This window comes from Eptesicus fuscus, chromosome 18 (genome assembly GCF_027574615.1).
Source record: "Eptesicus fuscus isolate TK198812 chromosome 18, DD_ASM_mEF_20220401, whole genome shotgun sequence".
In the NCBI taxonomy this organism is placed as follows: Eukaryota; Metazoa; Chordata; class Mammalia; order Chiroptera; family Vespertilionidae; genus Eptesicus; species Eptesicus fuscus.
The window spans coordinates 21,737,464-21,754,533 of NC_072490.1; the positions used below are offsets into that span (position 1 = coordinate 21,737,464).

A 17,070-nucleotide genomic window follows, 5' to 3' on the forward strand; every position below is an offset into this window, starting at 1 on the left:
GAATACTTTATAAAGTCATCATTTGACATTCTGTTCTTTTCTCTCTCAACCCCTTTATCTACTTCTCTTAAATAAGACATTTTTAAATTGTCCATGGGTATGAATACAGCCAATAAGACATTGACAATATATACAAATGCACTCAAGCACAATTATAACTTCCTATTCTGAATTCAAAGGCATGAATATCAAGGCTTTGGAATGAAAAGAAAACCCCAAAGAGTCAATACTTAAACACTTGAAAAATGCAGGATGACTTAGAGGGAAGAGAGAGTTACTTACTAATATGTGGTTCCTGTCAATCTAGAAAGAAAAACACTATCATGTGAAGCAAACTAACCAGAAGTCTCTTGGCAGTGACATACAGTTTACAGATTTCAGGCTTAAGGAGCGATGTACCAAATCAATGATTTGGGAGGTCAGCAGGTAATCATGCTAAAAGAATTTGCACAGTTTACACTCATTATATTGAGCTGGGATCCCATGCCCCTCAATGACCCGCTTCTGATTAGGGGACAATAGCTCCTGGTTAGCCTGTAGAATCAGCTACTCTGTCATTGTAAGGAAACACAATAGCTGGTTTCATAAGATCTTCAGAATACACGCTGAGTACTTTGGTTCCAAAGCAGGCGGGTGAAGAAAGATGCTTAATTTGGTGTGAGAAGTTTGTGCATCACAACTCCTGATGCCACTTTTAAAGATAATGTGAAATGCCTAATTTGCAGTCTAGGAAGTCCATTGTCGATAATACACTGTAACAAAAAAGCTGGACAGCCCTCTATGTCAAAGGCAGTGTTTGAACCGGCATAATGTAACGAGCGAGCTACTTCTCTTATTTGAACCACAGTGCCTCCGTTATGCTCACCCCGCCACAGAAATGAGAGGCCTAATACGGGACCACAGTAGTGGAGTCACAGACAGCTGCTACGCCACCAAATGAATGTATTTTTTTAAAATTGAAAAACCTTTGAAACTTTAACATGAAGAATATTATTCATCATAATATCCATACTTTTACCAAATATTCAATGATTTCTAGGCAAGGAAGACTGTCTCACAGTGAGTAGATGTGAGACCAAGCTTCTTATGTTAGCTTTGTTGTATTAAAAGGTGAGGTGCACTGTAAAGAAGATCCTATTGCCCTAGCCGGTGTGGCTCAGTGGATAGAGCGTCGGCCTGAGGACTAAAGGGTCCCAGGTTCGATTCCGGTCAAGGGCATGTACCTTGGTTGCGGGCACATCCCCGGTGGGGGGTGTGCAGGAGGCAGCTGATGGATGTTTCTCTCTCACCGATGTTTCTAACTCTCTATCCCTCTCCCTTCCTCTCTGTAAAAAAAAAAAAATAAATAAATAAATAAAATATATAAGAAGATCCTATTGACTAATTATATATTGACTAAAAACAAGTCTTTGTGAGAATTCACAATGGGATTACAAGCCATTGAAATTTAGGAAGAAATGTGTCTGATTTGGCATATTTGCTGCCTCAGTGGTGCTCTAGGAAGTTCCCAGAACAAATATTGTCACAGATAAGATATGTCTGATATATCTCATGTCCTTCAATGGGTCTCTTTCCTAATAATGTTCTCACCTGAAGCCTGCTTCTGTGTGTGTGTGTGTGTGTGTGTGTGTGTGTGTGTGTCTGGGGGGCTCATTCTCTACTTATTTATACAGTGTGTGTATTTTCTATTTGTTTTCTTACTTAAATTTCTATTTTGAGTTGGAGCTTTTATAGAATACACTTTTCCGTATCCTTTAAAAATTTAGGGGAGAGATTTGTGGGGAGAGGAAAGCAATGACCCCTTTCCTGAAATTACACCATGTGGCTAAGCTTTTACAGTTTTCACGTGGCAACCTACTCACAAAGTGGCTGTTCCCAAGTTTGGTGGAAAAATCACAGTGATAGCATGGCTGGCTCAGTGGTTGAGTGTTGACCTATGAACCGGGAGGTCACAGTTTGATTCCCAGTCAGGGCACATGCCAGAGTTGTGAGCTTGATCTCCAGTGGAGGGCATGCAGGAGGCAGCCAACCAATGATTCTCTTTTGTCATTGATGTTTCTATCTCTCTCTCTCTTCCTCTCCTTTCCTCCCTGAAATCAATAAAATATTTTAAGAAAAAAGAAAATCACAGTGATATTCGTTGAGGAACTCTTCTTCATGAACATTAAATAGTGAATAAGGCGCATATCCATTTAGAATGGGGTCATTCTAAATTTACAGAACTGTCTAACTCATTTATAGATTCATATAAAGACATAGTTCTTTTAGTTATATACATGAAATGTATACACATAATTCTATTCAGTACAAACTTTCCTTCCCAATTTATTTCTAAGATCACAAATACGCATGTGACTCTATTAGAAGGATGATGCTTTCATAACTTTTTACACGTATTTGTGCCAACCAATTCTGGCCCTTCATGTTTCCAATGTACTGGATTGAACTTTGCTTGATAAGTTTGTTTCTTTGGGGATTGCAGGAAACTGGTGATGTTGGATGCTTTGAAGGAATAACTGTGTAGGCACACCACATTTTTTGTAACAAATATCCTTCCAAAATAAGGCATGTGGAGTCCCACAGAGGAAGTCATGTTTTTCCCCCCATAAATTGCCATTAGATCTTCAGGAGATCTAGTGGAGGAATTTGAGTTCTAGAGGAATCTTCGGCTTAAAGGATGATGGAGCCACCAAGTAGAGGAAGCCTGGTTCCCTGAATCACCCCATGAGAAGCTATCATCTGTCCACCATCTGTACATGGTGATATGAATGAGACAGAACTCGTCTTTTATTCTACCTATTGTATTAAGTCACTGAGACTTGGGGTTGCCTGACCCAACCGATAAAATTCTTTAGCGATCACCTAGGTTAGAGATGAGAACCTGGAGGCCCATTGAAGGAAAGCAACTTGTTCCAAGCCATTCAACTTGTGTGTGTGGTGAGTCTGATACCTAGCATTCGTTGCTCTTTTTGGCAGAATCCCGTTTTTGTTTTTCCATGTTGGATGCTAACATTTGGTACTTTCAAGATGGAAGGGTGTCTAATAGCCTCAAGGAAATATATAAACTGTATAATCTGGAATATAAATATGCTTCCTTAGCACTCGTCAGACTTGAGACTGTTTATGAATGCTGGCAAGAGGCAGTGACACAGATCGGTCACCATATGCTCTGTTTTTAAAGACCTTAATCTTCAGGGTAGAAAAATGTAAGTGGGATTACCACATCGCTAAAAGCTTAGCATCTTGCAGATGTTCATCTCAGAATCTTCCTCAATCATTTTCCTCAATGACATGGAAACCAAATCCTTTAAATCCCAACTCACTGGCCAGAGATGCGGCTCCCTGGGTCCCTCCACCTGTATAGAGTCATCATTCTCCCCGCACGCTGGCCTGCCAATTTACAGTTTGGAGGTAGTACTTCAGTTATCCCCGAAACTTGGCATCTTCTTGGCTTCAGATTTCTGACTGCTTGGCTATTTCCTCCTGTCAAAGCCGCAGCTCTTTTGGTGTCCTAGAAAGTGGGGTTTAAATGCTGAACCAAAAGATGCTTCGAATCTGATGAGAGTGGAGGCCTCCAGATCTGCCTGCCGAGCACAGTCTGTGCTTGCGGTGTAAGCAGACTGTCACCGCCATATGTCACCCTCGTTGCTGTCTACACCCTTTTGGGGAATTTCACGGGAAAAGCACTATTAAAGATGTTTATCCTGGGATTTTGTAATTTAAAAAAAATTTAATTTAATTTTCACCAACTTTGCTCCTTTACAATAGCTTTTAATTATGCTACCCACTGAGTCTATACTGTAACAGTTGAGTCTGTATTGGGGATTAGAGGGCTAACTGAAGGAATGTCCCACATGCCCAAGGATGACCTGTGAAACATTATCAGACTAGCAGAGCCCAAACAGTGAAATGTTTTCTGCAGTAAAATGTTCAGGATTATTCCAACAAGTCCCAGGAAATCAATTTTTTGAACAAAAAAATAAGAGTATAAAAAGTATATTTAAACTTTTCTGAAACATATTCACAGATGAAGTATTTTCAGATTGACTGAGCAATGTGAACAAAACTCTAAGTTAAAAATATTGATTCTTCCACTTATATTCTTTACCCCTCTACATAACTATATGTCTGTGTATGAGTGTGTTGTGTGTACATACAAGAAGTACTGGGAATTTATTTGTTGGCAAATGTTATATATTAATATTCTAAAGAGATTTTTATTTCAATAAGTAAGAAGATCTTCAGTTTCTTATAAGGATGAAACTGAGTCTGGAAAGAAATACTGTTTTATACACTTGAAATCATGATGGAGTGGAGATTTCACAAATTTACTCTTAAACATGGAGCAAGGGAAGGATGAAGAGCAATGATGTGTATAGCAGACTAAAAAGCACATACTTGAAGGGGAAGAAATTCTCCCTGAGTTAGTCCATGACCACAGGGTTATTTAATAAATGGATGGATTTATGAGCAAATAAAAACACTAATACTGGGCAGAGGATAAGTTGAATGGCCAAACTACAATAGTTCTGTTGTCTGAATTGTCGTCTTGTTTAATGAAATATCTTTCCTGAAATGGCAGTTAGGCACCGTGGGTTTTTTATGAGACATGACAAGTAATAGTGTTAAGGTTAATAAGATTAAAGTCAGTGTGATTCTGAGGATTCAGTCTAGCTTCTGCTGTGAATCCGAATGCCTGGGGAACCCAGCCTGTATTAGGAGAGTCATGTTCTCGTTTGTGGCACAGTGCTTTAGTGGACAAATGTGCTAGGCTGGGATTCAGAATACCAGAGTTGGACTCAATTTATTTATTTTTCCCATCCTTACCTGAGGACAGGCTTCTTCTTCTTTTTTTAAAAATTTATGAGAGAGAGAGAGAGAGAGAGAGAGAGAGAGAGAGAGAGAGAGAGAGAGAGAGAGAGAGAGAGAGAGAAAGAAAGAAAGAAAGAAAGAAAAAAAGAAAGAAAGAAAAAAAAGAAATATCAATGTGAGAGATGCCTCCTGTATATGCCCCAACTGGGGATTGAACCTGCAATCTAGGTATGTGTCCTGACTGGGAATCAAACCCACAACCTTTTGGTGTACAGGACAATGCTCCAACCAACTGAGCCACCTGGCCAGAGCAAGTTTGACTCAATTTTATACTGTTTGATTCTTTCACCAATTCTGTAATCTAAGGCAGTGGACTGCTAAGACACACAGTACACCCCAGTTCTTTCATTTGTAAATAAAAGACATAATCCAATCTCTCAGGATGATGCAAGAATTAAAATTTAAATTAAATGAGGTAATATAAGTAAATTGCCTTGTTCATAATCATACTTAATAAACAGCCAGTAGATATGCTACTATTTAGTTGACAAGAGAAATTAAAACTCGATGAGATACATGTTGATGTTTTTGATTGAATCTTATTTGAAACATATGCTTGGTGTGGTTGATGGAAGATGTTATCCAAAAGTGAAAGTCTGTTTTGACTGTGCACAGGGAATAGTCTGCCTCTTTTAGGCATATAATTCCCTCACGTTATTTAACTAACCAATGGTTGGATTTTTAGTTCTGTGAGTGAATAAATTTTCTTTCTTCTCCCCTTAAGACACTTTGTAATCAAAAGAAAAGTTGAGTTTTATTGGATGGTACATATGGTTCCTTCTAATTGTAAAGTTCTATTATTCTGTGAATATAAAAATATATATGAGTAAATGAATTAAATTCCAATATGGGTTCATCAGGCACATACTGTCTGCCACCAATTTCACTAGCAAAAGCATTACAAACATGAATAAACTATAGTTATTGTTTTCAAGGAACTTATATGTATAATAGAGGTGCGGTGCATGACATTCGTGCACTGGGGGTGGGTGTCCCTCAGCCTGGCTTGCACCCTCTTGCAGTCTGGGACCCCTCGGGGGATGTCCGACTGCCGGCTTAGGCCCGCTCCCCTTGGGGGGTCCTTAGTGCTGCCTAGGAGGCGGGAGAGGCTCCCGCCACTGTTGCTGCACTTGCCAGCCATGAGCCCGGCTTCTGGCTGAGCAGTGCTCCCCCTGTGGGAGCCCACTGACCACCAGGGGCAGCTCCTGCATTGAGCGTCTGCCCCCTGGTGGTCAGTGCATGTCATAGCGACCTGTTGTTCCGCTGTTCGGTAGATTTGCCTATTAGCCTTTTATTATATAGGATAACTGAATTCTCCACTTATAACTTAGTTGAATTTTTATAATTCATTAAAAAAATCTTTGCATTAAAGTATAATACACAGGAATAAAGTGCAGAAATCAAAAGAATACAGCTTGATGAATTATCAAAAAGTTCTGTGGTCATTTTTTAACATATATTTGGCATGTGAAGCTTATTTTCCCATGGAAACATGTTTTTTTGTGTGAATGCTTCCATTAACCTATAATGTATCTGCTGTTCAGTGCTCATGAGATTAAGGGGCAAAGCAAGAATTTATAGCTTTGTTTTGATGGATAAACATTAAGTTTCAGTTGGGTTTTAGAGTGAGGTGGTTTGGGACTGAAATTGCGCTTCACAGCCTTCCTTGCTTTCTTGCTTAGGGACTCCAGACCAATTTTTTTTTTTTTTTTTACCTCTCACATCCTTAACTAGCCTTATCTAGTACATGAACTTAACAACTTATCTCCAAGTTGTTGTGAGAATCAAATAAGTTCATGTTTATAAATTGCTGAGCATACAGTTTGGCTCATATACCATCAGCAGCATGAACATCATCTTCATTTCATAGAGCCTTTGTCAAAAGGGCAGAGCTCTGTCACCCAGTCTATAGGAGAACTTAAACAAGGGCAAGCTCTGCCCTTTTAAGGCTTAAACAACCATCAAGAAGGCAGTGTGGCCTGGCCGAGGTAGCTCAGTGGTTGAGCTTTGACCTATGAACCAGGAGGTCATGGTTTAGTTCCCAGTCAGGGCACATGCTCAGGTTGCAGGCTCAATCCCCAGTGTGGGCATGTGGGAGGCAGCAGATCAATAATATTCTCTCTTCATTGATGTTTCTATTGCTCCCTCTCCCTTCCTCTCTGAAATAATAAAAGTATTATTAAAAAAAAGAGAATGCAGTGTGGAATGGAGGGTTCTGGGTTTCCCCCCAAGTAATAGTGGGGCAGGTTTGAGGATTCCTGGTAGATGTAGCCTAGGTAGTTTTGTATTCTCAAGGAGTGGACATTTAATTGAGTCCTGTCTATTTGTGTGTATGCATCTGCATATGCAAATCCGACTGAACATCTGTTCCCTGCAGGATGGAAGCAACCAGGGAAATAGGGAAAGACTTTTTGTCTTGTTTATTGGGTGGCAGGTAGCCTTTTATCCTTTGACTTTCCCAATTCAGCTAACTCCCCTCTCCCCACAAGGAGTTTAAAAATCTAACTGCTCACTGTTCAACTTGCAAACACAAGCTGAAATGCCCTGATGTCACCAAAATGTGGCTGACCTCTTTGCAATGCATACATTATGTTATTTGATAGACAAAAGGTTACACAGAGGAGAATCCAGAGATGAAACCTGAGCTCATTCATGGTGCTCAATGCTTTTTGTGTTCTCTCTCTCTCTCCCTCCCTCCCTTTGTGTGTGTGTGTGTGTGCATTTGGTTTCTAAGAAAGTGTTGCTGAGATACTTGGAATTCTTACAAGAAATCTTTGCCTCTAATCTCTGAGTTGGATTTCTATTGCCTACAGTTAATGTCCTCATTCCGAATTGCTCCAAAACTTACCAGGATTCTCAGGCTAGCTTTTTTGCCTTCAACCCAATTCAATGGTTGACAGTATTGATTCTCTACTTTCTGGGGTTATTAGTGTTGTAATAGTTCAGCTATTTCTACCAAAAAATGAGTGTTAGCTTAGGTTTGAAAGTAGATTCTTTTTCATCTGCACATCCTACTATATCAAACTGTCATAATTACACTATCTATATTGTAAAGCTTTCCCCCTATTATTCAGCTTAAATTTGTCCTGTGGCTTTTGAAAACCTCTTGTCCTGAACTTAGGGGAAGTAAAAAAAAATGGCTGTTTTTCAATTTAGCTGTTCTTTCAATTTGTTCTTTCAAATTCTACTATTGACACTCTTTTGGCTTTGTTACGTCTAAGAAATATAATTCTAAATTCCCTTAGCTTTTCATTTTAGACTCCATTTACTGGCATTCTAGGCTGCTGCCTTGAAGACTTTATTCATTTTCTCAAAATTTCATATAGGTACCAAGGCCAAGTAAACTTTTTGATATTTATTTATTCAAGCTTCAAATATGTATTAAAGATTAATTCTGCACTAGGAGTTGACTTAGGCATGGAGGATATAAAATGGAACATGACAAAGCCTTTATACAATAGACATTCTGGTAGGAGAAACTGACCACAAACAAGAAAATATACATATAAAATAACTTCAGATTTCGCTAAATGCTATGGAAAAGATAAATAAGGTGATATGACAGGGGATAACTGGGAGAGGTAATGACAGGGGAGTAGCATTGCTGGAAGAAAGAATAGCAATTCAAAGGCCCTAAGGCAGGAGAGGCAGATAGGAGCCTGGCATGCGTAAGGAAGGGAAAGCAGGTGAGTTTTCTGGAGTGTGGTGCTGGGCACTGGATGGCATCAGAGGAGTTTGAAAGGCAGGCAGGGGTGGGATGCATAGGATCTTGAAAGTTATGGTAAGATGTGTGGATTTTAACAATCCATGGGGGATCCATTGGAATATTTTAAGTAACAGATTGACATGATCCAATTTATGTTTTTGGAAAGAGGGCTCCTTAGCCTTGAGGAAAGTGGGTGACAAGGGAATAAGAATAGAGGCAAAGAGAACTGTTATATCACTTCTCACTTGTCATGGTCAGAGAGACCATGACACCTACCACACACACACACACACACACACACACACACACACACACGCAATTCTCATGGGCTGGTGAGGGCAAGTTGACTCTTTCATTTATTTATTCAAGCATCATTCATATTTAAGTTTTACATTCAGTTATGCTTATTTATTTATGTCTTAACTAATGCATAGGACCACTCCAGAGCTTTGGCAATTAATTATGCTTATGCATGCATTTGTTTAACTTGAGGTTCAAGACTGAAGGATGTAATTTTTTTTAACTACACTTTAAGCATGGTGCTTGGTATATATATAGAGAGTATGTTGTTGATGGGAGGGGATTGGAATATTATAATAAATATTGGGGTTTTGAGCTGCTTTGGGGTCGGCACCATAAACCACTTGAGTACCATCCATCACATATGTCAAGCGTGAAGAAAAGTTGCTGAAAGTGGATGGTCCTCAGGGGCTCCCTTGTCTCTGCTTCACACACCTTCTCTGAACTTCAGTGTAATCTCTTGTGCTATATTCGGAGATGGGAGTTCAAAGACCCTGACCTTCAGGAAATTGAAGAAATATTCCTCCATATACTAAAGAGGTGGGGAGACTGAGGAAGGAGACTTTATTTTCTTATGCTGATCAGATTATATAACAATAATGGAAAATTGAGAAAAAACACAAGGAAGTCAACACAGTTAAAATATAAATGGCTTTCATCACCAAGAAACCCTTCAGTAAGGTAAAACTGGAAAACTTATCTTTTTTTTCCAACAACGATTGCCATTCATTGCTCCACAACCACCACCCCACCATTAAGTCAGCATCTATCATGTGCAAAGCACATAAGATGTTTATGTGCAGCCATATCAATATCTGATCACCAGTGTATTAGTGTTATTAATTTTTACAACACATATTTTACATACACTTGAATCATTTTATTTATCACAAATTCAAAATTCTTGTGTTAAGGAAAACAAAATTTTACAACCAACATTTTGCTAAAATCATTTTTAAAGGGTTTACCATGAGAAGCAGTGAAACATATTTCTCATAAATTGCATAGAGAGATGCAAAATTGTTCTGTCATTATTGGCCATTCAGGAGATATAAATCAGGGCAACTATAGAAAATACACTGGGTGCACAATATGCATAATTAGCATGAGGTCAAAGCCGTGTTAGCTGGACTTTTCACAAACTTAGAAAATATTTTATGCATTTTAATGATTTTTCCTATGAGAATTGGATGAGCTGTCATTCTAATGTTATGTCATTTATCACAGTTCTAGTTGTCATATCTCACTGTTTCATGCATATTTTAGTTTTGACTTATTTCTTAAAATGCTTTTTGATATTTATTTCAAAATGGGTGGACTATCAATCTTCTTTTTACCCAAAATATTCTGGTAATTCTCTATGTCACCTGGTAGTTTATACACTACTTGGGGTAAAAGGTGACATCTAGAAGGCAAAATTATAAAGCCAAAAGAGCCCAGCTAGCCTGGCTCAGTGGTTTAATGTCAACATATGAATGAGGCAGTCACTGTTTGATTCCTGGTCAAGGGCACATGTCTGGATTGTGGGCTCGATCCCCAGTGTGGTGTATGCAGGAGGCAGCCAATCAATGATTCTTTCTCATCATTGAAGTTTCTATCCCTCTCTCTCTTCCTCTCTGAAATAAATAAAAATATTTTTAAAAAAGAAACATACAGGACAATCACAGACATAGTTAAGCTAATATGTATCAGTAATGATGGAGAATTTGGGGATGGAGAGAGTGCATAGAAGTGAGGAGAAGAGAGAGGCAAGAACAATAATAAAAGACTAAACAGTGTGACAGAGTGGCCCCATGATTTTTAAGAATAAGGATATATATATATATATATATATATAATATATATATATATATATAAAAGATACATTTTTATTATTTGCATTTCTACTATGCAAATGTTCTTACTTCTAGAACCCATTGACCAACCTTCAACAAAGACTTCCACTCACCCAAACCCTGTGTGACTGGGTATTTTTGTTTGTGTGTGCATGGAAATTAAGGAGAAGAGCTGGGCTCCACATTGGTCTGACACCAGGTCAGAGTTGCAGACAGAGAGGATATAACCTCCCCTAACAGTGATATTATGCTTAGGAAGAGCACAGACTTCCCCCCACGGATTATGGGGAAGGATGGTCCAAATTTACCTAGTCTTTAGAAGGATTAGCATCCCAGGATCTTGAATATATAGGGTGTCCCAAAATAACGTATACACACTTTAACAGCTGATAACTCAATTTCCACTCCTTTTCAGGTTTAACTGATTTGAAATTATGGGTGAAGCCAGACTAAACTTTGAACAAATAAAATTTATCCTAAAGTGCCACTAGACTTTTTTTTTATAGGGATACATAAAAAATGAAGTTTACAGTACAAAACTGGCAGTAGTCAATCAATTGAGGGCGCACAAATAACCAACGAAATGATTCTTGATGTTTGCGATTCCATTGCTTTGCATTATCAGCTGTGCCTGGACCAAAACGTTCATCAGTATGAAAACAGGCATTGACCAAAAAAATTATTCATTTCTGTAGATTCCTTTAAATTTTGAAAATGAACTGTATGTCTATAGACACTGATTTTATAACTATTCAAAGTGTGTATATATCTTTTTGGGACACATCCATGTACATGGAAGTTTCAAGTGATAAAAGATTAGGAAATGCAAAACAATAAAGAGATAAGTTTCAGTTCCATTAAAAATGTAGCTCATAGGAGCCCTCTGAAAAGAAGCTAAACTTTTGGTTCCACCCATATTGAAGTAACTTACATTGAACTAACCCTTCAGGAAAAAATAATTATAAAGCTGGATGAAGTACATAAAATAACTGTTGGAAAGCACTGGAGATCAGTGCTAACCCTACCCTAACCCTAACCCTAACCCTAACCCTAACCCTAACCCTAACCCTAACCCTAAGCATCTAGGTAAGACTGGAAGAACTGTGATCCCTGAGAAAGAGAAGCACTAATATGAGCACCATATCTACCCAGGCATTTTTCTGAGGGAATTTGCTATTTCATTGTGAAGTGGAACAGAGTAGAATAGAAAGGAGCAATCTTAGTGGTAGAGGAGACAGAGGATGAAGTTCAGGTATACCAAAGCATCTGGGATTTGAGGAGTAAAATCCCAAAGAGGAGGCAGCTACATCAATGTGGTCCATGAGGCATTAGCCAGCTCCTGAGTTAAGCATGCACAGGGCAGTGCTCTGAGAAACGGAGAAGGGAACTGGGAGGCAGAGCAGAGATTTCAGCAGTCATGCGGTGCCAAGGAAGGGCCTTGGTAAACATCCCAGGCTCTTAGCTGACATCCTGGAAAAACCATGATTTGGGAGTGAGGGCTACCCCCAGGGAATAGGAGCAAAACTGAAGAGCCTAACAACGCGGAAGAGAAACTATGAACAGTATGAGAGTGATTTGCTGGTACACTATCTGCCTGTCAAAAGAAAACCTACCCTATTTGGCGGAAAATAACATACACATTCTTTCAGAAGCCACATCTACAGTTAAACAAAGTTATGGCATCTGCCAATAAAAAGGGATCAAATGACAAAACAACGACAATCACAAAATCCAAGAAAAGTAACAGATAATGAAAATAGTCCCATAAGCGATTCAGATATTAAAGTTTTAAAATCACTGTGATTAATGTCTCAGCAAATAGGAAAAAAGGATAAAAAATTTGATCAAAGGTAAGGATCCTTCAAAAGTAATCCAATAAAAAGAAAGTAGGTGCTGAGATCCAATGTCACATTTGTCTTAAGCTGAGGAGTATTGGCTATTTCTCTCTTCTCTCATTTCTTCTTCCCCATTTGGTTGCTTCTATCCCCTAGCTCACCTCCACTCTTCAAAAATAGTTTTCACATTAGGCTGTCATGGAGAGCACAAAAGGAACCTGTAACTTTAAAATTTGATCTATTGAATGGGAAGAGATGAAAAGTATCTTCAAGAAGGAGAGACAACATAACTAGTAGAAAGTGTACAGATTTTAAAATGACAGATACTGTGCTAATACACTGTCCCTGCCACCTACAAATTTCTGCGATCACATACCAGTTATTAACCATTCTGCATCAGTTTTCTGTTCCATAAAAATGGATTAACTCTTACCTTAAAAAGTAATTTTGAGCCCTAAATGAGATGCTCTAGGCAGGCAGAGGGCTTAGCATAAATAGGTTCCCAATAAATATGATGCCTCCTTTGCTGTTTGCTATCATCAGTGGAGAGAAGCACAAATTCCAAACGGGCAATCTTGAACTTCAGTGTATTGATTGTCACTGGACATCCTTAACCAAATGAACTAATACACAATTTGGATTTTTTCTCTACTTTTCAAAATGGAAGATATTAATGACTAACAAAATGTCTGCACAATAGAGTTCAGTCAAAACAACAGCTTCTTAAGCCTTTAGGAAAGCAATTGAGTATTGCAAATATCTGGGACAAGCTCAAGACATCAGCTCAAGGCCTTTGTTGTTACAGAATGCTATGCATGCTCCAGCTTGCCTTTCAACAATCATTGCTATTAAGTCATTTCTCTCTCTCACACACATCTAATGAAGTCATGTTCATGATCAGATTAATCACAGGATGTAGTATAGTACACATTTGGACAGGAAAACGGTATAAACTGAAACATGCCTCAAATATATAATTTCAGGAAAAGTTCATTATGTCTTGAGTGTGACAATCTTTGGCTTGAATCCTTTTATGCATATTTAGTCATTTTAAGATAGACTTTTGGTATCGGTTAACAAAATAACGATTTTTAGGCAAAATTCATGTCTAGCAAGTGGAGTGTTGAACAATTACAAAGACAGCAAACTCTGAACCATATATTTCAGATAAATTTCCATATACTCTATCCGAAACTTCAGAAATCACACATTTCTAGCTCAATATTATATTATTGAAATCGATTCTAGTTATAAGCACATGAAAATAAGAAAGTAACTGAGTTAAAGAGAAGTCATTGTGCTTTCTAGAATGCGAGGTTGGACTTGTAGCTCATTATTTAATTGCTCAACCAGTGGCTAACTAGTCATACCTTATACATTCAGAGACTCTATCCTGACATGTGCCTTTACTGTTGTAACTGACCCAGGGCCCATGTTACTAGGTCTCAGCATTAATTAGAAGTGAGACTTACATCACTCTCATGACCTTCTCGAAGGTTGTATGTGAGGTCATGCTGAATGTCTTCCACGAATTTGTGAGCATATTCTGGGTAAAGGTCTAGCACTTCAAAGAGTCCTTTGAGGATGATACACTGGAGATCACAGTAGGTTAAAGCCTTCACATCTGCATTGGTCTTGATCACTTGGTCCTTAATTGATAGATTTGCTCCAATTAAATCCCCTTTCCCTTGAAACAGTGAAAAAAAAGAGACATATCACTTTAAAGAAAACAAGCTTCAGACTCGTAACGTCATTTCTCTGAGATTACACAAAAAGGAGAAGAGGAACCTTTATCTGGTGTGGGATTTCTCAGCCTCAGTAGTGTTGGGATTTGGGGTCTGATAAGTTTTTGTTGGGGGGGGGTATTCTGTACATAGTAGAATGTTTAGCAACACCTCACATTCCCCATCCCCAGTGGTGACAACCCAAGATATCTTCAGACATGGACAAATGTCCCCTGGTGGGCAAAACTGGTTCTAGTTGAGATTACTGTCGCAGAGGATAAAGGCCAGGAGACCAAGAGTTAGGAATTGTAGGTCATGAATGGGCTTCAGACAGGCCCCTCACAGGATTCAGTAAATGACTTTAGACAAACCATTTGACATTTTGGTCACAGTTGCTTTAACCATTCAAAGGAAATAATAATAGCTGAGCTTTTTCTGAGTGTAAAAAGTCTCTGTGATTCTGAGGTAGACTGTCAAGAGGTGTATTAGTAATTTTGATTCCAGCACTTTGGAAAATAATATAAGCATTACCATCAGCTTTCTAACATATTCAGTTTATTTTATTTATCTATAAATGTGTCTACCAGACAGGTGATGTTGGAGGAGGAGCCCTCCATCCCGCTTCTCAGAGTTGGGAGGCAAGATAACCATTGGACATTATAGACGATGAAACTTACTGCATAGAAATGTAAAACACAATGCTTAGTTCTAATGCTCTGTGGCAGTGTATAAACTCAATTTTCGTCATCAGAAAAAGAAGCTCCTCATTTGTGCCACTGCAAAGAGGGAGGATCTAATGCTACTTTTCCCAGGTTATCTGTGCTCTGTCCCCCTCCCCCACAACCTTTGCTATTTTGCCTAAAATACCTCAGCCTATAAGAATTTACCTGCCTAGAACTAGCTTGCTTCCTTGAGTTTGTTGATTAGATACTAGTATACTGAGCAATTTATTTGAACCTTTAAAATCTTTGGCTTGGTTTGATTCAGTTTAATTTAGCAGGAAGGTGAGCATGGCTGTAAGTGCTAACAAAAAACTGATTACCGCTTCAGATTTCTTTTAGATAGCCATTCATTCACTTGGCATCCACATGAGAAATAGGAAAGAAAATCCGTTCAGTTCTCAGACAAACTTAGGTTAAAAGCTGAGGTGATATGACCAAGTTCACAGAGGATAGTGGCATTAAGTTCATGGCTGCAACTTAGGAGTTTCTGCATCTTTGCTTTGTCCTCACATAGCATCATGCCTAGACTTTAACTTTCACTTTTTTGTGGTCACTTTGCTTCTCCATTTCATATGGAAACAATAACCAACAACTGACCAACCAAAAACCACCAAGCAAATAACATCTTCAGAATGTCATGGCACAAACTGTCCCCATCTGTCTCCCATTCAATTAATTTTTTAATTTTAAAATTTTAATTTTTATTGTGTTCAGAAATTCTGGAAGCCATGTCCCTGGAAGGCTTGCTTCAACAAAAGTCTGTTTTACAGAATTTGACAGTAAAAGGAACCAATGCAAAATTAACCATGAATACCTAAGATAATAAAAAAATATTTACAGCAGTGAGAAGTTGAGCATTTTAAAATAATTGAATTACATTTAAGTATTATCTTCAAATTAATGTTAGATTTAAATCTTGAAATTGAGACTACCTGGCAGAAGAAAAAAGACTAAAATCTCTGTTTATAGACAGTAAGGGAATGAACAGCCACATGGTGCTGAAGAATTCCAGTTTGATTCATTGCCATCACCAATACTGCTAAATTTGGAAATTTTGTTTCTTTCACATTTTGTTAGAAATCTAAAAACTCAACGTTGGGTACTGATGCCAGATATAAATAAAGCCAGGATGCCTTGAATACAGCAACAATTTAAGTTCTGAATCTATAAGGAAAATTGATCATGATATACTATCTTGCTACAATGAGCATTGAGATGTTCTTTTAAGCAATTGTTATCTATAGTATCTTTAGGGTCATCATACTTTCATACCTTGAGCTACCACAGTATGACTCTTTCAGCCACAATGGCCAGTTATAAAAACAATACCACCATCTTGCCTAACTTGGCAGTCTAAGAAAGATTCCAGTTTATTTAGTCACTCAATATTTATGAAATAATTGACATATGTGTGGGACCTCAGGTTGAGCCCTGGCACACAGGCACTGATAATTAACAACACGATCCTCACTCTCAATAAGTTTAATGTCTTGTGGATTTCTTAATGTCTAGATTCAGGACCCAGATCTAAGTTTCTTAATTACTCTGGGTTTTGGTATCCTTATTTCTAAAAGAAGAGAAAGATGTCGATGGTCCATTACAGTCTACATTTTTCAGAATTCTATTATTGATGTTTGCTAATCAGTTATTCCTTCATTGGGGAAAAAGAAGTTGATGAGATGCATTTGCAAACCATCCAGGTAAGAGCGGTAACTTATGTTTAATTATAATTAGGCAGACTAATGCCATCTGTGAAGAGCACATTTGTCAGTGCTTTGTTATTTTCTTTTAAACAATAATGAAGAAATTGGTGGGAAAACACAATTAACAGGACATGAAATGAAGGTGTACAAGGCAAACAAATTCTATCCCCGTAACAAATCCCTGCCTCTGTGTCAGCTGCCTCTCAGGCTTCAGATTAAGAAATGCCTTTGTGTATTGTTTGGACAGTGAGTTGTTTGAATAAGTTATGGCTTGACAGCTGTTTGGTGATACTTCTTCCCTACATTATATATTAATTCATTTTGTTGGCAGAGTGAACATGTATTAAATGTTGACAGATCAAATGTGAAGTCC

The 17,070-nt window shown here is 38.2% G+C and overlaps 1 protein-coding gene across 1 annotated transcript in view; it reads right to left on the reverse strand.

The window, feature by feature from the left end:
• The window catches only part of KCNH8 (potassium voltage-gated channel subfamily H member 8), a 285,990-nt gene that overhangs the window by 32,475 nt on the left and 236,445 nt on the right, over nt 1-17,070 (reverse strand). Inside the window, exon 11 of the mRNA XM_008153463.3 lies at nt 14,021-14,235. Within this exon, the coding sequence (XP_008151685.1) occupies nt 14,021-14,235 (215 nt within the window). The remainder of the gene's footprint in view (nt 1-14,020; nt 14,236-17,070) is intronic.